The 25251-nt window shown below is 40.4% G+C and overlaps 2 protein-coding genes across 3 annotated transcripts in view; both read left to right on the top strand.

The window, feature by feature from the left end:
* The window catches only part of asap2b (ArfGAP with SH3 domain, ankyrin repeat and PH domain 2b), a 77214-nt gene extending 62254 nt beyond the window's left edge, over nucleotides 1-14960 (top strand). For both annotated transcript variants that reach the window (XM_038270784.1, XM_038270785.1), the window contains 8 exons: nucleotides 3866-3973; nucleotides 4060-4303; nucleotides 4386-4478; nucleotides 4569-4812; nucleotides 7788-7846; nucleotides 11482-11540; nucleotides 11644-11763; nucleotides 14473-14960. In XM_038270784.1, coding sequence (XP_038126712.1) covers nucleotides 3866-3973; nucleotides 4060-4303; nucleotides 4386-4478; nucleotides 4569-4812; nucleotides 7788-7846; nucleotides 11482-11540; nucleotides 11644-11763; nucleotides 14473-14547 — 1002 coding nt within the window. In that variant the 3' untranslated portion in view covers nucleotides 14548-14960. The remainder of the gene's footprint in view (nucleotides 1-3865; nucleotides 3974-4059; nucleotides 4304-4385; nucleotides 4479-4568; nucleotides 4813-7787; nucleotides 7847-11481; nucleotides 11541-11643; nucleotides 11764-14472) is intronic.
* A 3194-nt stretch (nucleotides 14961-18154) lies between these two features.
* On the top strand, nucleotides 18155-23396 carry LOC119773677 (cleavage and polyadenylation specificity factor subunit 3). Its single transcript, XM_038270783.1, has 9 exons — nucleotides 18155-18349; nucleotides 18738-18801; nucleotides 18892-18989; nucleotides 19210-19338; nucleotides 20077-20254; nucleotides 20382-20471; nucleotides 22611-22761; nucleotides 22938-23113; nucleotides 23214-23396. The coding sequence occupies exons 1-9, from the start codon at nucleotides 18279-18281 to the stop codon at nucleotides 23379-23381; spliced, it is 1125 nt and encodes a 374-aa protein (XP_038126711.1). The 5' UTR covers nucleotides 18155-18278; the 3' UTR covers nucleotides 23382-23396.
* Nucleotides 23397-25251: the final 1855 nt, after the last annotated feature.

Here is a 25251-nt window from a genome sequence, read left to right as displayed (position 1 = left end):
TTGTTTTGTACACATTCTCGCGTGATTTGAAAAAACAGTAATGATTTTCCTCCAGATGGCGTGATTTTTGACCACCTAGCGGTAATTTTGATGTAGTTACCAAAACGACAAACAAGCTAGAAAGCGCTAACCTGACTCCGCCAGATGGATTTGCTCCGCATATCCATCTGGAAACCTTCCGTTGAAGTAATTTTGGGAAGGGGTGAAAATACTGGTTAGCTGATTGGCCTATGTTGGTGATAGACGGGCCAAATAAACCAATCAGATCAACGAAGCATATGACATACTAACAGAGCGAGGACGAAAACACAACCACAAGCCAGGCTACTCTTGCCGAAACCAGTCGGGAGAAGAGCAAAAACATCTTTTCCTCTGAGAAAAGCCTCCAGAGCAGTGTTTTGCTCTTCTTTCAGTGAAGAAATACTCTGTAATTCCGATAAAACTTGCTCGATAGCCCCGCTAACGCTAGTTTCATTGGCTGAAGCCGCCATGTTCTTTAGACTGAAATGTCGCGCTTCTCGTTGCGTCACACCTCAACCCGCCTCAAAGCCAACGCTGATTGGACTTTGTTTGGTGAACGGCTCCAAGTTGTCTTTAACGGAAAGTAGCCAGGTTGATCTGCGAGTGAATCCTTGAAAGCTTGCGAGATCAGGATGGTCTCACGAGGCTACCCGGCAAGTGCAATGATCGCAAAAAAAATTATTTATTACTCAAAATTACTTTAAAATCACCGACATTCGATGAAAACGACCCAGAAGCGTTGCCGGCACCATTTTTGTTGTTTTGTACACATTCTCGCGTGATTTGAAAAAGCTGCGTGATTTTCCTCCAGATGGCGTGATTTTTGTCCACCTAGCGTTAATTTTGATGTAGTTACCAAAACGACAAATAAGCTAGAAAGCGCTATCATATGGCAGTAGGGTGGCCAGATGTCCGGCTTTAGGGCGGACAGTCCGGATTTTCATTGCACTGTCCGGCGTCCGGCGCTGCACCCAGCCGGACGTGTATTTGTCCTCCTTTACTCCCAGATTCCACATTCTCCGTCAGCGCTCCGCCCCGCTCACGTACGGAGTACTTGTCTGTCATGTAAATCAATGAGAGCTGTTCCACATCCTCCGCTCGTCACCGCCCACGTACGTCTTCTCCGTCCTTCACCGTCCTTCACCGTCAAAATACGGAGCTGAGCTATTTTTTGCTCCCCTCCGGTCCGTCCAGATCAAGACCTGCTATTGCAATCGCACCAAACAGAAAAAAGAATGTAGAGAAGACCCGGTTTGTCAAATTAAATTATAGTAAAAACAGATCGGTATCTAGAAATTAGAGCATAGTTTGTATATATTCCCAAAAACTAAGAGCAATTAATTAAATAATCAGACCAGGAAGAAGTTGTGAGATTCTAGAGTGAATCTCACAACTTTAAAAGAAAATTCTTATTGCAGGAATGGATGAAGAGATGATGAGTTTGGAAGCAGAGAATAAACAGAGTTCATACAAACTATGTATGATCCTAGTTATCCCTGTTACAAAAATCCACAACAGAAAGAAAATATTTGGGCAGAAACTGAACATCTGCTGGATGATGATGGGGATTTTTTTAATATGTCAGATTCAATTAAGCGTTCACAGGTTTTATACAGGAATGAGGAACTCTAATTTAATGCTCTTTTAATGCTATTAGAAATAATTTTAATGCCATCAACAAGTATCATGTACACAAGTTATTAGTTTACATGAAATAAGGAGCTGTAAGCACAGTTCCATGACTCAAGTTTATATATATATATATATATATATATATATATATATATATATATATATATATATATGGATAGATAGAGAACATGGTGAAATCATCTTTACTCTCGACAGGCTGCGGCCATGTCATGAATTCCTCTTTTCCAGCCACTTTTTGCAGTTTGCATCGTCCTATTCTCTAGCTCTTTCTCGAGCTTCTTTTCCAAACAACTGCTTTATGATCAATTGCAGGAGTTCTGTGCAAATTAATCGTGTTAAAAAATTGTCACTTTTTAAACACCACAATGTATTAAATAAATACAAATGCTGGGAACCAATTCTTTTTTACATTTCTTTAATATTTTGTTCTATTCAGCTACACAAGCATCCTCTTTTAGTAATTTATTGATATGCCGCACAATGTCCTCCTTTTTGGTGCTATAGAAATGGCCACCCTATATGGCAGTCTTCTGTACAGTGATGCAGGTCATACATTAAAAAATGTTCATTAAATTTTTTTCTCATAGACATTGGAGAGGTGCATTTAAATGTTATAGAGCTAAACATGTTAGATTGGTGACCTGTTATGTTATTATTATTGTCTTGTTGCTGCATTTATTTTGTCAGGGAAAACTGATCCTGAGTCAGTTAAAAGTCAGGGAATTCTGAAATGATGTCAGACTGTGGAAACCCTGAATAAAATAACTATGTATAATGATTCTCTAGAAAAGTCACATTATATTAATAGTATTATCTTGTATAAACATATCGTGACTCTAAAATAAAAGTTATTCATTTGTCTTGTGATTTATCTTAAGTTTTTAACCTGTCAAGTTTTTTTTTAGATTTTTAACATTACAATTTATATTTTTCCACCACACAACAGTTTAAAGCAAAGTTTAGTTTGAAAAGAATGTGCAGGAAGGATTGACAAAGCATGTTAACACGGTAATGTAGGCTGCATCACGTTTTAGTCCTGTCTACTTTTAAGGCTAGGCTTAAAACTTTCCTTTTTGATAAAGCTTCTAGTTAGAGTGGCTCAGGTTATCCTGAGCTATCTCTATAGTTCTGCTGCTATAGGCTTAGACTGCTGGAGGACATAGGGACCCCTTTTTCATCATTCTGCTTCATCCTATCTCTATTCTCCCACTCTGCAGAATCTGTTAGTTCAATCTCTAACGTTCTGCTCTCTCTTCAAGTTTTCTTTAGATTTTTAACATTACAGTTTATATTTTTCCAAGCACACAACAAAGCAAAGTTTAGTTTGAAAAGAATGTACAGGAAGGATTGAAAAGCATGTTAACACAGTAATGTAGGCTTGAGTTAATTATCTGACGCATGCATATACACACCAGGAACCTGGAAACTTACTGAATTACATGTTTCATTGATATATATACAGCAATGAATATTAGGAACTATATTTATCAAACATTATACTGGGCAAGTAAAAATTGTTTCTGGGCAAATGAAATGTGAAAGTCACTTGCCCAAAGGGCAAGTGGTAAAAATCCCTTGAGTGGCTTCTTCTCAGCACTGCATTTCTCAGATTGAAGCCAAAAACCTTTGTTTTTCATTGATGGATGAAGTTATTTTCATTAAATGGCCAAATAACATTTACTTTTATGTAAATGAGAGAAGAGCTGGTTATTCTTCAAACTAGAGGTCCACCTGTCAGCACCAATTTCCCTTAATGAGTCCTGATCAATGACCCACAATATGAAAGACTCCTAAAAAAAATTTAACATACTGACAGTAAAACAAGTTCTTTAAATCAATTTAAAGAATGCTTTGGTTAGGGGGTATGGAGTGTTGTTGTTATTGTTGAAAGCATAGAAGACATTTTGTAAATAGGTTTTACCATAATGGGACAAAATTTATTCCATATAAATAAGAATGATCTTTTTCTTTCCATATTTCCTTCATTGCAAAATGTTACTTCCTTCACAGAATCTGCAAAACTTTTTTTTATTTTAAAGACAACGTGTGGAAGTCGATTTAAAACAGAGTTTATGCAAATTGATCAGATTGATCAACCTGATAGAAAACTAATATCAGATCTGTCTTTGTCAGTATGGTGAGTTTATCTGCATTGGTTTCGTTTAATCTTGCATTTTTTCTCTTATTCCAGCTGACTGAGGCCCAGACGGGGAAGTTCAACGTCCACGTTCACGTAGAGTATGAGTGGCGGCTTCAAAATGAGGAGCTAGATGAGAGCGAGGACGAGCTGGAGGACAAGGTCGGCCCCTTTGAGGCGATGGCGGCGCATTCCGTCTAAGCTCCGGTTTTTTAAGCCCCTCTCGTGATTTTTAATCTGTGTCGCAGCCCATCCTGAAAACGCCCACATCCCGACGTGACGAGCGTCCGGTGAGCTGCATCGTCCCGGGCAGCGGGCCCATGGCGTCTAACTTTTCGGCGCTGGCCCGCGACGCTGCCTTCATAGCGAGGGACAAGCAGAGGGCTCCGATCCCGAGCATGATTAGCAACGAGACGTACGGCACCATGCTGGACACGGTGCTGCCGCCGCCGGGACCATCCCCACCGGTGCCTCCCAGAGGTCCAAACCGAGGTGTGCTGTGGACGGTTGGTCATCTTTAGGCGCGCATCCTTTGCTTTCACTAACTCGTGGTTCTGTCCGCATGCTGAACCAGGTAAACCCGCTCCAGTAGAATCAGTTGGGAGGCAGCGGTCGTCCTCCGACCCCTCGAACCCCAAGAACCCTGACATGAACACCTCTGTGTACGGTGAGCCCTCTTTGGTTTTTCTAACTCCATCCCTCCTGAAAATTTTTCAAAACTTCTGGGGATAATCTGCGTGTTTCTCTTCTCTCCCAGTCCTCCCAGCAGTCCCTCCTCCACCTCCTCTTTCTTCACATAGGAGATCCGGCAGGTTCGACACGAAGAACGTGTCGGCCAAAAACACGCCCCTGCCTCCTCTGCCGCCCCCACCTGCTGTACGTCCGCCGGTCCCACCGGTACCGTCACTCAGCTCACCGCCCCACTACAAGCCTCAACCTCCAACCCCACCTCTGCCAAACCAGCAGAGCAGTAGACCCCCTCTAGGACCCCCATCGCCCAAGTATGTAGTCGCTTTCTGCTGTTCGCTTTGTGTTTGAACGAGATGGAACTTAATCAACTTGTAGAAGACGCTGATTACGAAAAGTCCTCTTTAAAGAGCAAAATAATTGTACTTGAAGGCACTGGTGAATATTCTCAGTCATCCAGGTCATAGTCACTCCAAAAAAGTAAAAAAAAAACAATCCACTGGACTGAGTTTCCAAGTTTGAAGACGTTTCTCTTCCATCCAGGAAGCTTTTTCAATTAAAAATGTCAGAAATGGCGTTGAGTTCCAGGGTTTATTCAGTAGCCCAACAAAGCCTTGTTTTTGCTTGGAAACACGTAAATAGAAATGGACGAACGGGTCCACCCCTTTGGAATGGGGGTCGTTTGGGTTCTTTTGTTAGCCTGCAATGATCTATACCCGTCTATGTCTCTGAAAGGGGGGTTGTAAGAGGGAATTGTTGGCCTGGCTGAAAAGGCGTGGTCTTCTGTCTTGTCCGTCCTAGCGGGAAAAGACTTTGCGGTACCTCTACACCTAAAGGACATTCTTTTGAGGACCAGAATGTTCACATTTTGGACAAAGAAGCATGAAGGAAGCCATCTATGTTAAGGAAGAAAAAACAATCTTAAACAGGGGGGGGAGGGGACTCAGATTTCAGCGTTCAAAAACTTACAATGCAGCAATAGAGTTGATCTCTTCCCGCTATCAACGCAACCCCAACCCAACAGGGGAACCGAAGACCTCCCCTATTCAGCCAGGCCAACAATTCACTTTAATGACCCCCCATTTCATAGACCTAGACAGGTATGGGGCATTGCAGGCTAACAAAGAAACCAAACGACCCCCATTCCAGATATTCTGGAATATCCTGGTTTACAGATATTCCGTTCCATGTTCGTCCGTTTCAATTTGCATGTTCTCTTGACAACAAACTATGACCTGCTCCTTAAAAACCTGGGATTTGACTTGGAGTTATCCTTTCAAGATTTGAGACCTAACCTTACCTTAGCCTCGTGAGACCATCCTGATCTCGCGAGCTTTCAAGGTTTCACTCGCAGATCAGTCTGGAGACTCTCCGTTAAAGAAAATTTGGAGCCGTTCACCAAACGAACGTCCAATCAGCGTTGGCTTTGAGGCGGGTTGAGGTGTGACGCAACGAGAAGCGCGACAGTTCAGTCTAAAGAACATGGCGGCTTCAGCCGATGAAACTAGCGTTAGCGTGGCTATCGAGCAAGTTTTATCGGAATTACAGAGTATTTGTTCACTGAAAGAAGAGCAAAACACTGCTCTGGAGGCTTTTCTCAGAGGAAAATATGTTTTTGTTCTTCTCCCGACTGGTTTCGGCAAGAGTTTGATCTATCAATTGGCTCCTCTTCGTCGTCGCTCTGTTAGTACGTCATATGCTTCGTTGATCTGATTGGTTTATTTGGCCCGTCTATCACCAACATAGGCCAATCAGCTAACCAGTATTTTCGCCCCTTCCCAAAATTACTTCAACGGAAGGTTTCCAGATGGATATGCAGAGCAAATCCATCTGGCGGAGTCAGGTTAACCTTACCTTGCCCCACAAATACTTGACTTTGACTTTTCATCCAAGACATGAGCCTAGAATTATCTGGATTTTGAGCGAGACAGCAGAGCATGTGAACGGAACAGAGCGCCGCGCAATTCCCGCCCCCCGCTCAGGAGGACGTTCGCTCATTCGCTCCACCTCTCAAATTTGGGCCAGGTCGCTCCGCTCAAAATCCGCTCCTTGTCACCTTAATTTTTTCCTGCCACGCCGGCAAGATCACTCCACGCTCGCTCAAATTTTTAGGTGAAGACATTTTCTGAAATGTTTCCTTCATGTAATGATTCCAGGGCTGTGGGACACGTGGCATTTGATTTAATGATGTATTGTCTTATTTAAATTACTGTTAAATTTTCACTGTTTCCCAGCTGTGAACGTAACGCCTCGCTCCATTCATGTTCCCCCGGGTTTCGTATTTACTTATTAATTTTCGGGAAAAATCATACTTAAATTAAATAAAAGTTTTTTTTTACAAATTTTATAATCCAACTTTTTTAATTCAATTCAGTTTATTTCTATAGCGCCAATTCACATCATGTCATCTCAGGTCACTTTCCAGTTCAACCAGATCATCCAGTCAGATTGATTCAAAGTTTTCTATCTAAGGAAAACCAGCTGATTGCATCGACTCATTGACTCTTCAGCAATCCCTCACACTAAGCATGCTTGTAGCGACAGTGGAGAGGAAAAACTCCCTTTGAACAGGAAGAAACCTCCAGCAGAACCAGACTCAGTGTGAGCGGCCATCTGCTGAGGCCCACTGGGGTTCAAGGAGACAGAAGCAGACATAGAAAAAGAAGCATAGATACAAAAGGCAACTGTCAACCAGCTCCACAGGCGGCTCCGTCCAGGAAACACACAGCCAGGCAGACGAGCTCCGAGCCAGCTCCCATGTCAGAGGATGAAGAGAGCACATCCAGTTAGTCACAGTCAGAGAAACAGGACTACACTGGAAAACAGGCCAAGCTCCAACATCTATAAACAAAGGTGTTGATGGCAGCACCACAGCTGATATTTCTCTCCAGGATGGAGTCACAGCCAAACAGGAACAGACGAGGCAAAATTTTTATTGGCATTGTGAGCGCATTCTCCGGCCGCTCTGCGCTCCACCATATTTCATCCACTCCGCTCCGCCGCTCGCTCCGCTCACATGCTCTGCGAGACTCTCAAGACCAGACTCTGATTTAACCCCAAGAGATTTCCTCTTTGACTCGGACTTGTCCCTTAAAGACTGTAGTTATACGTGTCTCTTGTTTACAGTGTGACATAAATCCAGATACCAATAATAATGTGATAGTGAGACGTCTTCAAGCAAAGTACTGATGAAGCCCAGTAGTTTATATTAGATCAGAACTGATATAATTGTAATGAAATGGAAATACTTGGACTGTTATCACTTTAACGTTATTTCTACTGGTTTCAGGTTAGTGAGGCAGCCTCCTCACCGGCCTTCAGTTAGAACTGCACCCGCAAACACGCCAGGTAACTAAATGCATCTTTGTTTCAGGGGTAATCAACTTTTTACCAACAGGAGAATCCAGATTTTCTTCAAATAAATCACTTAAGTCACACTAGATTTTCCCGTAACTATGGATAATGAATATCTGCACATATTTCTACATCCATGCTGTCTAAATTAAAGGTATAGTCGACGATCTCTTACCTCCTTTTGAGGAAAATCCTTCTCTATACCTTCAATTAATTATGTCTCTGCATGATATTGATTGATTGACTTTATTGATCTCACAGTGGAGAAAATTACTGGTTTACATCGGCTTAAATAGTCAAAGAAGAAAAAATGTGCATGGGATAAATACAGTGTGTCCACATATGACAGCTTTTTTATTATTTTATTTTATTTTTTTTATAGTAGGATCATTATACCAGGTTATTATATTGATGTATACACTAGTGATGTTATGAGACGAGCCGAGGCTTCGAGGCGTGTGTCGAGTAATGGAGGGGGCGTTTCCCCTGAAGCGCGTGTCGAGGCGTGATTCATTTAGAGGCGGGACCAAAATTTATGACATCCGAGGCCTCGCTACCGTGATACCATGTGACCGCTTCGCGAAGTGGTTCGGGAGGCGCAAGAATTTTGACAGGCATCTAAACAGCTTCAGTGTTCAGTCAAGATGTGGGAGTTTGGAGGAGAGATGCTCTTAGCTGGATAGATTCTAAGAATAGATTGGTTGTTTTTCCAACCAATCTAGTTGCTTAAAACTATTTTGCTGAGAATAAACAATGTAAAGATCAAAATTTGAGCAAACCATCGGACAAAGTCAGTGTTAACACGTTACTGTTAATTAGTATTTGCTCCCTGCTATGGTCATCAACATACATTGCAAAAACAATCTAGAAATAAGTGAAAATGTCTTAAATTAAGTGTATTTACTCTTAATTTGAGTAGGTAAATGAGATAGTTTGCCAATAGAATTGGTATTTTTACTCTTAAAATAAGATAATTGGATAATATGCGCTTGAAATAAGACAATGCAATTGTGTTTTCTTGTTTTAAGTGTAAATTGTCTTGTTCCGTTGGCAAAATGTATTTTTTATCTCCTCAATCCAAGAACAAATGCCCTTATTTTAAGAAAAAATCACTTATCTAGATTTAGATTTTTTCCAGTGTAGGAGGCGTCATCTGCAAGAGACAGGCTCTCGCTCTAGAGGTTGATGGTTCAAGACCTGTCTTTGACTTTTGAAAGTTGCGATTAAACGTTTAATTCTTTTGGCTGATGAGACTAATTTGCATTGTTTTGCTCGAGTAAAAATATAGATTGGGTAAATTAGGTCGGTTTTGTCAAAAGATGGGTTGAACATAACTTCCAACCTGATTAAAACCAGAAAAACATGGAAAAACTATCATGTTTGAATAAAAATGACTAACACCTTTAATTTTGCTCATCATTGCCCAATTTGCACAAACACTTTCACTGTCTGCTTGAGTTTATTTCACTAAAATGGCAGAAAAACTGTGAACCTTAAATGATTTTTCTAAGAAATTTTACACTTTAAAAAAAATTAAAAAAGATTTTATTTTACACACCAACCATTAACAATTTCAAGGTAACCTAAAAGGGGAGAAAAGAAAAACAGTTGCAAAAAAAGTAGTTCTGCCGTCCACCAGTAGGTGGTGACATGTTCCCATGAAGCCTCATGAACTGTTAACCTGGGTGCCATTCCGAACTTAGTCCCGCCCACAACGTTTGAGGTCGGGAAGTTCGGTCTGGCATTACTCAATAGTAGCGCGAGTATGCTAGCACAATATCTGGCGGGCCAATCAAATTTACAGGGCGGGCTTTATAGGATGATGGACAGATGATCAACAGTGACGTAATCAACCACGTGACCAAAGCGCGCTTGGGCGACAACAACAATGGCTGCCGCTGGAGAGTTGAGGTGAGTAGATTCTGCTATTAGGTCTGTTCTAGAAGATATCGACAGCAAATTCATTTTAAAAGAGGAACAGAGAAATGCGATCAAGGCTCATTTTCCTATTCTAGGCGTGCAACTGCACACTTTGATTTTTGTTGACAACAACTATGCGTCTCTTAACATGCGTCACGCACTCCGTTGCTCTTATTGGTTGTAGGTCTATCCAAATGAGTGCAGAGGCATTTTTTTTCCTGGTTCGTTCGAAACACGCCCCATAATCACAGCTCTATGGAGCAGCATCAGACTCATTCTGACTAGAATTGAGTAGGACTACGTCAGGCTAGGGAACTGTGGGGATCGTTGAAGCAATTTGGCCAAACGGTTCAATGCCTCATGAGGCTTCATCTCAGCATCACTAGTATATACACATTGATACATGTTTGTCATTGATACACACCTTCTTCCCTTAAAAACCTAAACTAAAACTAGTTCTGAAAAGAGTTTAATTACTGTATTTGTCATCTTTAACATTAGTAAATTAATGTGAATAATTAGCCATTGTATTTTTTTTTTATCAGTTTGATTAATATACCAAAACTTAAAATGATGAATTATTTAGAATGTTCCACTTAAAGGAATAGTACACCCAAAACATGATTAGCCTTCATTTTCTACTCACCCCCATGCTGAACAACACTCTGGAGTACTTTTTTGATATCTCAAATGCATCTGGAGATCTGGGAGGCTTCTTGCTGTCTGCTGACATTCAAATAATGGAGGTCTATGGCGCCCGAGGCAGAAAGGTCCATAAAAGTCCACAAAAAACGTGTCAATATTCCTCCATACTGCTCGTCCAATGTATTCCAAGTGTCCTGAGTGGGTAGCGTCCAGAATTTACTCGAAACAAAGTCATTTAGAATGTTTTTAGAGCATAAACAGTAGTGTATAGGATTTCCTGAAAGCGCGTTCACGACGCTACGGAAGCCGGCAGACCAAACCAGATGAAAGTGCGCATTCAGCGTCTGCTCTGCCGATAATGCAAGCGTAGAAGAAAAAATGTGCTGTTTACCTGTGCAAAGAAAGAAACAACGAAAGAAAAATGTCTGAGGACTTCAGTGTTGAGGAAGAGCATGAGTTCTTTGCCGAGCTGAATGCGCACTTTCATCTGGTTTGGTCTGCCGCGGTTTCCGTATACATTGGACGAGCAGTATGGAGGAATATTGACATGTTTTTTATGGACTTTTATGGACCTTTCTGCCTCGGGCACCATAGACCTCCATTATTTGAATGTCAGCAGACAGCAAGAAGCCTCCCAGATCTCCAGATGCATTTGAGATATCAAAAAAGTACTCCAGAGTGTTGTTCAGCATGGGGGTGAGTAGAAAATGAAGGCTAATCATGTTTTGGGTGTACTATTCCTTTAAGAGAATTTATGCCGCCACCCACTGGGTTAAAGTGGAACTGCCTTTCTAGAGGTGATTAACTTTTTTCCATAAAAGACCATTAAAGGCCTGAACACACTAATTAGAACTTTGCGTCTGATCGTGTGGGACGAGGTCGTGGCGTTAAACTCTCGTTGATGTTTCGGTTTAACAAGGTGTGAAAATGACCTAAATCCATGACCATCTCCTCCCCTGGCCCCCCTTCATGCTCCGCCCCTGCTCATCAGCGACCATCAAGTAAACAAATGACTGTTTAGATATTCATTTGATAGCAAATCTGTTGGGTTTTTTTCTCTCTAGGTTTTAGGTCTCCTGAGGGTCCGGTTCCACCTAAACCCAAACCCAGAACCACCGTCTCTGTGAGTCCTTGCAGCTTTTCTCCAGCTGTTATCAATCTGAATATAATGGAGGTTTGGTACCTGAGGCTGAAGTTTGTCCTTCCTGATGTTTGTGGTTCTATAGAAGCAGAAGCAGCAGAAGGTGAAGGCCATCTATGACTGCTCGGCTGACAATCCAGACGAGCTGACCTTCAAGGAGGGGGAGGTGATCGTGGTGGAGGGGGAGGAGGACAGCGAGTGGTTGGTGAGTTAAAGGAAGCAACACTGGAAACAAACCCACCTTATTTTTTAAGTGATTAATATGCCATTATTGACCCATTTTAAAGGAAAAGTCCAGTCAGAGAGGAATAATCGTGTTCATTAATGAATTTAAAGCAACCATGAAGAATGTAGTGATGGAGACATGCGCTTGTTTTTCCTGAGATGCTCAATGTCTTTTAACATACTGCTCTGATTTTATTATGAAAAATGTAATATGTTGTAAATATGTATGAACTTCCTGTGGTTTGGCTGCTACCTTGGCCAGGTCTCTCTTGAAAAAGAGATTTTGAATATTAATGGGACTTCCTGGTTAAATAAAAAAAAATTCAACCTGAGTAAAAAGCTGAAGTTGATCCTCTTAACTTCTACAAAAGGGTTTTAAACAGTAGGATTTTTACTTCTACTGGAGTAATATACAGTGATGGGAATAATTGAAAGTACCTTGTTTTAGTAACGAGTAATCTAACTAATTACTTTGACTGTAACTATAACGCAGTTACCATTGCAGACACCCCGTTACTGCATGTTACTCAGGTCGCACAATTAACCTTTTTTCATGATAGGACTTGTGCGCGCCTTGTCATGAGAGAGGGGAGGATCAGATTAGCTGATGTATAGTGAGATTCCGTCTGTCAGTTGGGTAGGTGGGTGTTAACGTACAGCACACACAGAGAGATGGAGAGTGAGGAGGACTCCAGCAGCAAAACAGCGTTTTCCTGATGGAAATACTGGTGTTACGTCGAGCTGCGTTTCCCCATCACATACGGTTTCCCCTGGATCTCCGCACAGCGCAGGCGGCACGATTCACCGCGCAAGCAACAGGAAACGCGCATGCTAGCTAAAGGCGTGTAACAGCCGCCCTGTGAACACGCCACAGGGCAACTACGGAGAGCGTGAAGGATCAAAAGTTAGCCTATATTGAGAAAGGAAGAAATCGGGATGGATGATGATGAAGTAACTGCGTTACTTTTTTTTTGTAACAAGTAATCAAAATAACAGATGGCGTTCCCCCCATGTTAAGCAAGGGGAAACTATCTGCTGGGGTTTATAGGCCCATCACATCGCGTTCCCCCCCGATGTCATTTACGTTGAGTTGCAAAAAATGCTAAACTCTCTGCAGGTTCTTGTCTTTGTCGTCCTCTCTATTCAGCTGGCTTTAGAAACACACGGCGAGAAGGTGGGGGCTGGGTGGTGAGGGTTATGGGGGCGAGAAACGCAAGAGTAACGCAATAGTTACTTTTACTAGTAACTAGTTACTTTTATTGTGGAGTAACTCAGTAACTTTTTGGGAGAAGTAACTATAAGGGATGCACGATATTGGGATTTTGGCCGATATCCGATATGCCGATATTTTAAAACTCATGTAGCCGATAACCGATATCGATACCGATGTTAAAGCTGGACAAAAATAAGTATTCATTGAAAATAGCAGTTTTGTTATCCATTTCTGACACTTTGAAAAATAATATACTCAAATATATTTTCATATGCTGATATCAAATTGATTTTTAAAAACGCGGTATCGATCTATTTTACTTTCAAAATCTGGTGAAATTTCATCGTTCTGTTACAAACTCTCGTGAGATTTCGCAAATTCTTGTGAGATTTTGTTAGTAAAATAGATCGATACCGCGTCAATATATCAACATATAAAAATATGGCAACATTTGGTGAATTTTCGGGGGATTTCGTAGCATAACGATGACATATAGCAATATTTCATTAGTAAAAGAGATTGATATGGTGTTTTTAAATGGCAATATATCAGCATATGAAGATATTGGGATATTTTAATGGATCAATATTTTTTCCCTCATCTTTAGAAGTTTTTAAGTCTGTAAAAAAGAAGTTTTTGAGGAAGAAGAAGAAGCAGTATTTATTTATTTATTTTTTTTAGACTTTAGAAACTCAGAAGCTGATCAAATATCGGGTTAAATATCGGTGGGGTGGCCGATGTCCGATATTCAGTTTTAAGGCCGATACCGATAGGGGGCCGATTATATCCTGCATCCCTATTAATTAGTATTTTCTCCCTGCTATGGTCATCAACATACACTGCAAAAACAATCTAGAAATAAGTGAAAATGTCTTAAATTAAGTGTATTTACTCTTAATTTTAGTAGGTAAATGAGATAGTTTGCCAATAGAATTGGTATTTTTACTCTTAAAATAAGATAATTGGTTAATATGCACTTGAAATAAGACAATGTAATTGTGTTTTCTTGTTTTAAATGTAAATTGTCTTGTTCCATTGGCAAAATATCTCTTTTATCTCCTCAATCCAAGAACAAATGCCCTTATTTTAAGAAAAAATGACTTATCTAGATTTAGATTTTTTAAGTCTGTAAAAAATAAGTTTCTGAAGAAGAAGTAGTATGTTTTTTGTTAGACTTTAGAAACTCAGAAGCTGATCCAATATCGGGTTAAATATCGGTGGGGTGGCCGATGTCCGATATTCAGTTTTAAGGCCGATACCGATAGGAGGCCGATTATATCGTGCATCCCTAGTAACTATAATTAATTACTTTTTCAAAGTAATGTGCCCAACACTGGTAATAAACATTAATACCTTCTACGCCTCTGGTATCAGCTCTATTTGCCTGCAGGTTTTTCTTCACTCTATGTTCATAAATTGCTTGTTTTGCGTTTTCTGCTTGATTTTCACTGTGTTTTCACTTCGTCTTTGTTTCAGATCGGTTACATTGAAGGAGAACCGGACAGAAGGGGAGCATTTCCAGTCACCTTTGTTCACTTTATCACCGAGTGACTGATCAGCACTATGGAGAGCTCCCATCCTCCACCAGCAGTCTGACTGGATAAGACCCTAACAGTAACTGGATCACTGATCAAACCCAGAGGCTTATGGTCGGACCTGTGGCGAAATATCCACAACTTCTTAGCTGGTTTAACACAGTGGACTGAAAACTGCAACTGTTTAAACCTTTAAATTATGTTTGTGCCTGAGAAGATTATTTTGAATCAAATTGAGTCCTTTTGAATATATTTTTAGGAAATGTTTGAGTTGTGGAGCTTTAACAAAGAGGGAGACAGGAACACTGTCTAGACATATGTTGCCTGTAAATAGATTTAGAAGCTTTATATATCTGCTGACGCGCAGTATGCAGAGGAAATAACGGGAATCCAAATTAATAGCAATGAGCCGTTGATGCTTATTGGAGCAAAACGTCCGACTGTTCCTGTAGTTTTATTGCAATAGAGGGAATATTTTGCTGAAATTTAGTGCCAAAATTTGGTGAATTTGTTAAAACTACACAGAACTGAAGAATGGGAGGGTTTTCAGAAAGCAAACAACGGCAGGAAAATGTTCCCTAACAGCCAATCACACGGCCCGATGAAAAGGACTTTTTTTTTTTTCTTTTGCTGGCGGGATTGAAGCCGTGTTCATGCTTCCACTTCAAGAAAACAAAAAACTCTGAAATGTTTTTTAATGTTTCATTACGTAAAAAGGGTCAGGAAGTTGAAATCTGCAACGACTGTTAGATTTTATTATATTCTTTCTGCAATAAAGACACTTTGAAATGATTGAGGATTCTGTCTTCTTTACAGTGTTCTGTTATACTAAGTTGACACATTTTAACCTCCCCAGAGTTATGCCAGTTAAAAACTTTAACATCTCTGATTGTCAAAGAATTAAACTCAGGGGAAAAGATCCTGGTGGCCAGCCTGCTGAAGACAATGAAGTTAGTCATCAATTAGTCCATCCTTTATTCCTCCTCCACTATAGGGCACAATGCTGCCACCTGCAGGGACACCAGCAGACTGCAGCAAATAATTCACTCTGCAGAGGAGGTGATAAGATGTTGTGGTTGTAAAATACAGATTTCTCTCATTGCATACACTCACCGGCCACTTTATTAGGTACACCTGTCCAACTGCTCGTTAACATTTAATTTCTAAGCAGCCAATCACATGGCGGCAACTCAGTGCATTTAGGCATGTAGACATGGTCAAGACAATCTCCTGCAGTTCAAACCGAGCATCAGTATGGGGAAGAAAGGTGATTTGAGTGACTTTGAACGTGGCATGATTGTTGGTGCCAGAAGGGCTGGTCTGAGTATTTCAGAAACTGCTGATCTACTGGGATTTTCACGCACAACCATCTCTAGGGTTTACAGAGAATGGTCCAAAAAAGAAAAAACATCCAGTGAGCCGCAGTTCTGTGGGTGGAAATGCCTTGTTGATGCCAGAGGTCAGAGGAGAACGGCCAGACTGGTTCGAGCTGATAGAAGGGCAACAGTGACTCAAATAACCACCCGTTACAACCAAGGTGGGCAGAAGAGCATCTCTGAACGCACAGTACGTCGAACTTTGAGGCAGATGGGCTACAGCAGCAGCAGACCACACCGGGTGCCACTCCTTTCAGCTAAGAACAGGAAACTGAGGCTACAATTTGCACAAGCTCATCAAAATTGGACAATAGAAGATTGGAAAAACGTTGCCTGGTCTGATGAGTCTCGATTTCTGCTGCGACATTCGGATGGTAGGGTCAGAATTTGGCGTCTACAACATGAAAGCATGGATCCATCCTGCCTTGTATCAACGGTGCAGGCTGATGGTGGTGGTGTCATGGTGTGGGGAATATTTTCTTGGCACTCTTTGGGCCCCTTGGTACCAATTGAGCATCGTTGCAACGCCACAGCCTACCTGAGTATTGTTGCTGACCATGTCCATCCCTTTATGACCACAATGTACCCAACTTCTGATGGCTACTTCCAGCAGGATAATGCGCCATGTCATAAAGCTGGAATCATCTCAGACTGGTTTCTTGAACATGACAATGAGTTCACTGTACTCAAATGGCCTCCACAGTCACCAGATCTCAATCCAATAGAGCATCTTTGGGATGTGGTGGAACGGGAGATTCGCATCATGGATGTGCAGCCGACAAATCTGCGGCAACTGTGTGATGCCATCATGTCAATATGGACCAAACTCCCCGAGGAATGCTTCCAGCACCTTGTTGAATCTATGCCACCAAGAATTGAGGCAGTTCTGAAGGCAAAAGGGGGTCCAACCCGTTACTAGCATGGGGTACCTAATAAAGTGGCCGGTGAGTGTATATTGATTTATACCATCTACTCACTGAAAGATGATTTTAAATCAATCTGTTTCACCTGCAAGGCCACAAAATGTCTGAGTGAGAGGAGTGTTTATAGACAATCCATTCTTATTTCCATAACAGGCCAGTTTCTTTGTCAGGGTTTATTTATAACATATTACTGTTTAACCAAAGTGTCTGTAATTTGTTTTGACTCTTGACTACTTTCCATTGTTGTAAGTAAAGAAAACAAACACTGTCCAGAACAGGGCTGATTACCATGCAATCAGGGCTGTATGACGTCTTGTTCTCTCTTTGCAAAGGTACAATAAAATGCCGAGTGAGTGAAATCCATCCATCTCTGTTTATTTAACTGGAGTTAATAGTTGAATACTTTTTTCCTACGACACGGCAACCTTCATTTTCACCAGCAAAATGAAGGTTCTGCAACTGAACCCATCTGACAGGAGGGCAGAATCATCAGGACCGAAACCTCCAACCACAAAAACAGCTTTTTCTTGACTGTAACTAGACTCATTGACATTTTGGTGTTAACATAATGGGAATATTTCTGCAAATAATATTAATATTCATCAATTTGTTCCTCCTCTCCTTTTTAAAAGTTGCAAAGTTGTTGTTTTTTTTCTCTCATCTCCTAACATTCCTAAACAACTTGTATTTGTTTACTACATCCATTTTTAAATGTATGTCAACTGTATATATTTGTGTTTGTAGCTTCTGATTGGCAAAGCAAATCCCCTTAATAGAGCTTCTTCTGATAATAAATCCAACTTAAACTGTTAAAGTAGTCAGAGACCTTCTAACATTAGTTATAAGATCTAGACAAGTAATCAGGATTTAATAACTGTGATCACTTCTGGGAATAACTTCTGTAGCAAAATATCTTGGAAAATTTTACTGTTCCTTTAAGTAATCGGGATTTTTTTTTTTTTTTTTTTCGGCACACATTTGCTTAAAAAAAAAACATCTTATTCCTTTTCTTATCAAGTAACATGAATGTCTTTTTGATATGTGACGATATTTTATGTATAGATCAACAAAAATTAAACCTCTAGATCAGGAGTCACCAGGACCACATAGGGGGCCCTCACTGTTTTCTGAAAAAAGAATAAATCAGTTTAAAAAAATATTAATTTTATTCTGTTGCTATTCTTTTTTTAAGCATTTCTGAAAACTTTTAAATTTCTACAAAAAAATTAAAAAGCAATAAAAATCCGTTTATTATTAAGTTTAGATTAATGCTGAACGCTGGCTTCCTGGTGGAACTCTCAAAGATAGAGCTTGTGTTGAACGGAAGGATTTGCGAACGGACCGGAAGTGGTGGTGTGATAGAGCTGCGTAGAAGGCACCTTACAGAATAACGGAGTGATGAATTAGTTTGTTTGTTAGAGATTTTTGTTGAGTTTTTCGCTGTAAATATGGCGGCTAAGCGTAAAGCGGAGGTTACGGTTCCTGCGGAGGAGAGCGACCAGCTGCTGATCCGCCCGCTGTGAGTTTAAACCGGACACTTTTCAGCCGCGAGCCTCACGCCAAACTCCTTTCACAAAACACAACTTTTAAGCGGTATTACAGAGAGGTTCCCAAAAGGAAACATATTTCTATTTTAAAATATAAACTAAGGCAAAAATGTTAAATTCGGCATAAATAAACATTTGCTGTTAGTTTCTTTAGCAGCTTTATACATATAGTTTTAATTCAGATTCCCTGTCTTTTTTTTATATAATCGCTTTTAATATTCTTTGTGTCTTGTTTAGAATTAGTGATATATATTTCCAAACTGAAGCAGTTAAAGGCAACATATTATCTTTAAGACCACACTAATTATAAAATGGAAGTGTGCGTAGAGAGTTGTGGTCTGATGGTGCGTTTGTGTGCAGAGGAGCCGGTCAGGAAGTTGGACGATCCTGCATCATCCTGGAGTTCAAAGGCAGAAAGATCATGGTAACTCTGTTCCTGTTGTTTGTTTGGTTGTTTTTTTTTTTTTTTTTTTTGGGGAAACCTGAGATTTTAAACCATCTTTTTTACTTTTAGCTGGATTGTGGAATCCATCCCGGTCTGGAGGGGATGGACGCTTTGCCCTACATCGATCTGATTGATCCAGCTGAGATCGACCTGCTGCTCATTAGCCAGTGAGTTTAAGAAACCAGCTTCAGGACAAATAAAAAGCTTCATCTGATAAACATCACTATAAGTCTCTGATTTGATTTTGATAAAGACACCCTGGTGTGCGTTTCCCAGGTCCAACAGTGGACAGAGGTTTGGTACCGTGGACTGTAGATGAGCCAAAACCTGCAGGATCCTCTCTGTTTTGGTCTGATGGGATAAACCTTTGATTTGTTCTTCTTTCAGCTTCCACTTGGACCACTGTGGAGCTCTCCCCTGGTTCCTGCAGAAGACCAGCTTTAAAGGACGCACCTTCATGACGCACGCCACCAAGGCCATCTACCGCTGGCTGCTGTCGGACTACGTCAAAGTCAGGTGTGTTAAGGGTCAGGTTAAATGGTGGAATATTGACAAATAAGCAGATCAGGAATTAGGGGAGTAAGTCAAAGTTGGGGTCAGTTTCATGAAGCAGGTTTAACAAATTCAAATCCGGAAATCTAAACTGATCTAACCTAAGATCTGGAGTGTTAGGTTTTACAGCAGCTGCTATCAATTAGTTCAGTCTATTTTAACTAGGTCCACTCAGAGTTAAGCGTGTGCGCAACAAGTTTGAAAAGCCATTATCAGCTGAGCACCGATTCAACGAGTCACCATGGGCTATGGCAGGCCGTTTTTACATTTTTAATATATATATATATATATATATATATATATGAAGAATATGGGAATGTCATTTTTTTTTTATTGTCATTTGGACAAAGAAAAAATGTTTTTTGCAGATTTCAGACTTCTTTAAAAAAAAAAAAACTTTTCAGCTCACTAAAAATATTTAATTCTGTGTGAAAAAATGCCAATCATTCTTTAATGAGTTCCTTGTCAAACGTACATGCCATGTTTGTTTATAAAACGTGTTTAACGGACCTAATGAAGCATAAACTACGACAAAAATCAGACTAAATCAGGAAATAAACCGGCGTTATTGGGAGAGCGGAGACAGAGAATGATTAATAATTCTGTGTTTTCTCTCTTGTCTCATCTATTGATCAAGTTTTTTTTTTATTCATCCAAACTTTCCTTTTTGCCGGCTGTGTCTCGTCATGTCCCGTCTCTCAGTAACATCTCGGCGGATGACATGCTGTACACTGAGACGGACCTGGAGGACAGCATGGAGAAAATCGAGACCATCAACTTCCACGAGGTGAAGGAGGTGGCGGGCATCAAGTTCTGGTGCTACCACGCCGGCCACGTCCTGGGGGCCGCCATGTTTATGATCGAGATCGCCGGCGTCAAGGTGTGTCCATAAATACGTAGCCTAGTTTCGTTGTGTTTAATGACATAGGGGAAGAGAATTACGAGTATTTAACCTGAAAACCAAAGTTGATGTTCTAAGCAGACCTGAGCTCTTCTTGTTCCTCCAGCTGCTGTACACAGGAGACTTCTCCCGACAGGAGGACAGACACCTGATGGCTGCAGAGATCCCCAGCGTGAAGCCAGATATCCTCATTACAGTGAGTGATCCAGCATAGACCTGCTCTTTTACATCTTCAGCTCTCCGCAGGACGGACTGGTCTCTGCTGAAATTTACCTACGCTGTCAAACGTTGAAAGATGATAACAGCAAGCTTTTATAACTGTTACGCTTTTAGCAGTTATCTAGCAGGAGAAGTTTGTTTAATCTGGAAGACTCAGACATTTGAAAATCAATTAATCAATTTGTTGTTCTGGTCCCTTCAACCATAACATCCGGGGGAGGTTTTGATAAGGGGAAGTCCAAATCCAGAATAACACTTATTGTTTTGAGAGCAGGCTGCAAAGGAATTTTCTGTCATTTTCTGTTTTGGTTTTTTTCGCTTGTCAGGTCTAAGCACCTAAAACATCATACATACATACAGGGAAAGAAAGAAGGCACAGAGACAATTAATTTAGTTTTACTCGCAAGGAGAGCAGGAACAGACTGGAGAGTTTACAAATCTCCAACCCCACTCTGCCAGTCTTCAGCTTTCTCCTCGCTATTTATTAAAGTCGGGGGTGTTCCCTAGTTACACAAGCTGAGGTTGCCCTAAAGAAATGGGAAACAAGAAATACAATTCAATTTGCATTTAAATGTCTTGCGGTCAAATGGTCCGAGAAGCTCCTGGTTTCGTTAAAGGAATAGTACACCCAAAACATGATTAGCCTTCATTTTCTACTCACCCCCATGCTGAACAACACTCTGGAATACTTTTTTGATATCTCAAATGCATCTGGAGATCTGGGAGGCTGCTTGCTGTCTGCTGACATTCAATAATGGAGGTCTATGGCGCCCGAGGCAGAAAGGTCCATAAAAAACATGTCAATATTCCTCCATACTGCTCGTCCAATGTATTCCAAGTGTCCTGAGTGGGTAGCGTCCATAATTTACTCGAAACGAAGTCATTTAGAATGGTTTTTAGAGCATAAACAGTAGTGTATAGGATTTCCTGAATCGGCCTGAAAAGGGCAAAAAAATGGAACAGTGTACGCCCGGCCTTAGTGTTCCACGGTGACTTATTGATTAGAACGAGGCGTGTTGGGGCAGAGAAATTAGGTCACCCTGCAGGATGAGGGTCACAGAATTAATCACCATTATTTTTAAGTTAATTAGCGGTGTAATGAATTCATCTAATTAATGCCTCAAACTGACGGCCCTAATTAAAATAGTTGAAGTCTTCCCTGGTGGGGAGATCTTTCTTTGTTCCACTGTGGGGCTCCACCTCTTCCTGGCGGCCCTCGGGGTTCGGTTTTCAGACGCACATTTCAGCGTAGCGGGCTTTGATCAGCGTCTGACTGTCAGTATTATTATTATTTTAATCATACTTTAAATAATCCCAGAGGGAAATTAATTCTCTGCCAAACTCACAACCTCAGGATTCAAAGCCCTATGTCCTAACCACTAGGTCGCCACTCCCAACATGGCCGCCAACACAGAGAATAGATGGAAGGAAACGGGACTGGACTTAATTAGCAAAGAGGCTCAAAAGAAAGAAGATGCAGCAGAGAAAGAACTTCAGCCTCCAACTTTAATTTAATTTTCCCCTCGGGAGAAATTAAGTTTGCAGGAGGATGATAACATAAAAACATTGGAAAACAATCGCAGCATTAAACCATGAAGGATAACTTAAACTTAAAATTCAGGTTTAGTTTTGTTCATTTTTGCAGCACATTAGAACATTTAATGTTATTTAAAAGGTTTAATTTAAAACGTGCTTTAGAAATAAAGTGGATTGGATTAAAAAAATAAACTTTAGATGTAGGATTATTGAGACCAAGTGTTCAGGAATAACGGGTGGAAACTGCTTGATCTGGATTGTTGCGCCTCCTATTGGTGGAAATTAGACATTTAAATTTATTTAGCTTTTAGTTTAAGTCTTCTCATTTGAATCAAAGTATAAAATAGACTTTAGGGTCTCCAGCTGATTTCTGTCAGTTTCTGCACAGATCTGGAGAAAACAATCCATAATCCAGTGTTACAGATGTTTAAACCTTTGAAGCTGGAAAATTTGGAAAAATCTGATAGTTATTCTGGAAATATTGTTTCTATAAAACCTTGCATTATGGTTCTACATAGAGTCTGAACCGGTGGGTTCTTCCGTCTGAACCCGAGTCATTAACAGCTCTTTTGCCCGACAGGAGTCGACGTACGGGACACACATCCACGAGAAGCGGGAGGAGAGGGAGGCTCGCTTCTGCAACACGGTGCACGACATCGTGAACAGGGAGGGCCGCTGTCTGATCCCTGTGTTTGCTTTGGGGCGAGCCCAGGAGCTGCTGCTCATCCTGGGTGAGTTCATCCTCTGTCATGGTCAGACGCTGGAGACTTTCCAACTGAAATCAGACTCTGGGTTCTGACCCTGTTGATGTTTTTGTTGTGTTTCTATGTTTAAAGTAGTTAAAAATAATTTTTTAGAAGGAAGTTTGTTAATCACTGTAATCTCTTTTTTTTTTTTTTTTACCTAGATGAGTACTGGCAGAACCACCCAGAGCTCCACGACATTCCCATCTACTACGCCTCGTCTCTGGCCAGGAAGTGCATGGCCGTCTACCAGACCTACATCAACGCCATGAACGACAAGATCCGCAAAGCCATCAACGTCAACAACCCCTTCGTCTTCAAGCACATCAGCAACCTGAAGGTCAGGGAGCCGTTCGGCCGCCGCCGCCCTGCTGCAGCCGCCCTGCTGCAGCCCTGAGCGCCTTCATGTTCACGGGGCTTTCGTTTTTGTTGCCACTCAGAGCATGGACCACTTCGACGACATCGGCCCCAGCGTGGTGATGGCGTCTCCTGGTATGATGCAGAGCGGCCTGTCCAGAGAGCTGTTTGAGAGCTGGTGCACGGACAGAAGGAACGGGGTCATCATCGCTGGATACTGTGTGGAGGGAACGCTGGCCAAGGTGGGTTAGCTGGTCAGTCAGAGAAACAGGACTACACTGAAAAACAGGCCAAGCTCCAACATCTAGAAACAGGAACAGATCAGATGAAGCTACTGTGAGAAAAAGCAGAGAGAGCAGAACGTTAGAGATTGAACTAACAGATTCTGCAGAGTGGGAGAATAGAGATAGAATGAAGCAGAATGATGAAAAAGGGGTCCCTATGTCCTCCAGCAGTCTAAGCCTATAGCAGCAGAACTATAGAGATAGATCAGGATAACCTGAGCCACTCTAACTAGAAGCTTTATCAAAAAGGAAAGTTTTAAGCCTAGCCTTAAAAGTAGACAGGGTGTCTGCCTCACGGACTAAAACTGGTAGTTGGTTCCACAGGAGAGGAGCCTGAGAACTAAAAGATCTGCCTCCCATTCTACTGTTAGAAGCCCTACTGGTTATAATGGTTAAGCCCTGCCCACTTCACATCTACTCACCAAATCAGATCTGGGATCAGACCGACTCCTGATCATCACTGGAAATATGAGGGAAAAAAACAACTGAATTCTCAATTTTTCCAATCTGATAAATCTTCTACTATTGAGGAAGAGCTCCCCCTGGTGGTAAACACCGATTTAATCTACTTCAATCAATCCAAACATAATTTACTCTTTATTCATTAATACAGTAAAACACACCTATTATGTTAATACATCTTAAAGTTTCTGTAGCTGATTTATTTAAATATGCAATAATTTTTATGTTTTATGAACTGTTGATGTCAATTCCGATATTTAAACTTTTTAATGACGTGTTTCAAAAGTTAAAAAATCTGTAGGACAACTTGGATTGTTGAACAAATGACTGATTTTGTCTAAATCTTTATCTAAATCTTATAAAACTTCAAACCAAACGAGAATTCAGCAAATTTTTCACTTGGTTTGTTTCCTCCACCGGTATGGCAAGCTGATTTAATATTTAATCAGAATGTTTACTATAAAATAAAAATTACACAATATCTGAACTGGGGCTGCAACTAATGAGTATTTTGATTTTGCTAATTGACTAATCTGTGGATTATTAGATAATTGAGTTTTTTATGGTCTTGCTGATGATATAAATATTTTAATTTTGGAACAATAAAAAATAAATTTTAGTTTTACATGTTTGCTGTGAGTTTAAAGGTAAACATTCAGTTTAAAAATAGAAAGAATAAAAGACATGTTAATGGTGATAAAATCTAGAAAATGTTCTAAGAAATGAAAGTTTAAATTCAGCGTTGATCTTTTTTTAAACTTAAAAATATGGAACACCAGGAGTGCTAAAAAAATAAAACAAATATAGAAGCAAAAAAATATAGATTTTTCTCTTGGAATATGTAATACATGCATTGTAAATTAGATTTTTAGATATTTGTATTTTTTTTTTTTATCTGTGGATTATTAGATAATTGATGCCGATAATCGGATAGACAAAGGTTTCCTAAAGAAGATTTTAAATCAGGTGAAACTAAAACTTTTTTACTTATGGGTGTTCTGGATAGAGTAGATTGACAGACGAAAAAGTATTTTTCATCTTAAAACAAACTTTTTATATATATTTTATTTATTTTATATAGATTTGTTTATAATCTTGATAAAATTGCTGCTATAAACAGGTCGCTATGTCAGCTTAAGGTATCATTTTCTGTTTCCACAGCCTGGTTAACGATTAATCAAGCTTATGCATTCCCACTTATTGTTTTTCTGTTTATATTTGTGTGAATGCTGTAGGCATTCACACTATTGAGATCCTGTTTCTCTTTATTCTTTATTTATTATTATTTTTATTCTTCCGACCATTTTTTGTAACGCTACTACTTCTGCATACTTTATGCTATTTCAACCATTCAAATTTCACAATATTCAGCTCA

Source organism: Cyprinodon tularosa, unplaced genomic scaffold (assembly GCF_016077235.1).
Source record: "Cyprinodon tularosa strain WSP-4 unplaced genomic scaffold, ASM1607723v1 ctg777, whole genome shotgun sequence".
NCBI lineage: Eukaryota > Metazoa > Chordata > Actinopteri > Cyprinodontiformes > Cyprinodontidae > Cyprinodon > Cyprinodon tularosa.
This window is presented reverse-complemented; position numbering and strand designations above follow the sequence as displayed.

Excerpts from the sequence above, each read along its gene's own strand:
- LOC119773677 (XM_038270783.1), top strand. The coding sequence starts at position 18,279 with ATGGCGGCTAAGCGTAAAGCGGAGGTTACGGTTCCTGCGGAGGAGAGC. Across the intron at positions 18,350-18,737 it reads CAGCTGCTGATCCGCCCGCT|AGGAGCCGGTCAGGAAGTTG; the intron begins GTGAGTTTAAAC and ends GTTTGTGTGCAG. Across the intron at positions 23,114-23,213 it reads AGCACATCAGCAACCTGAAG|AGCATGGACCACTTCGACGA; the intron begins GTCAGGGAGCCG and ends GTTGCCACTCAG.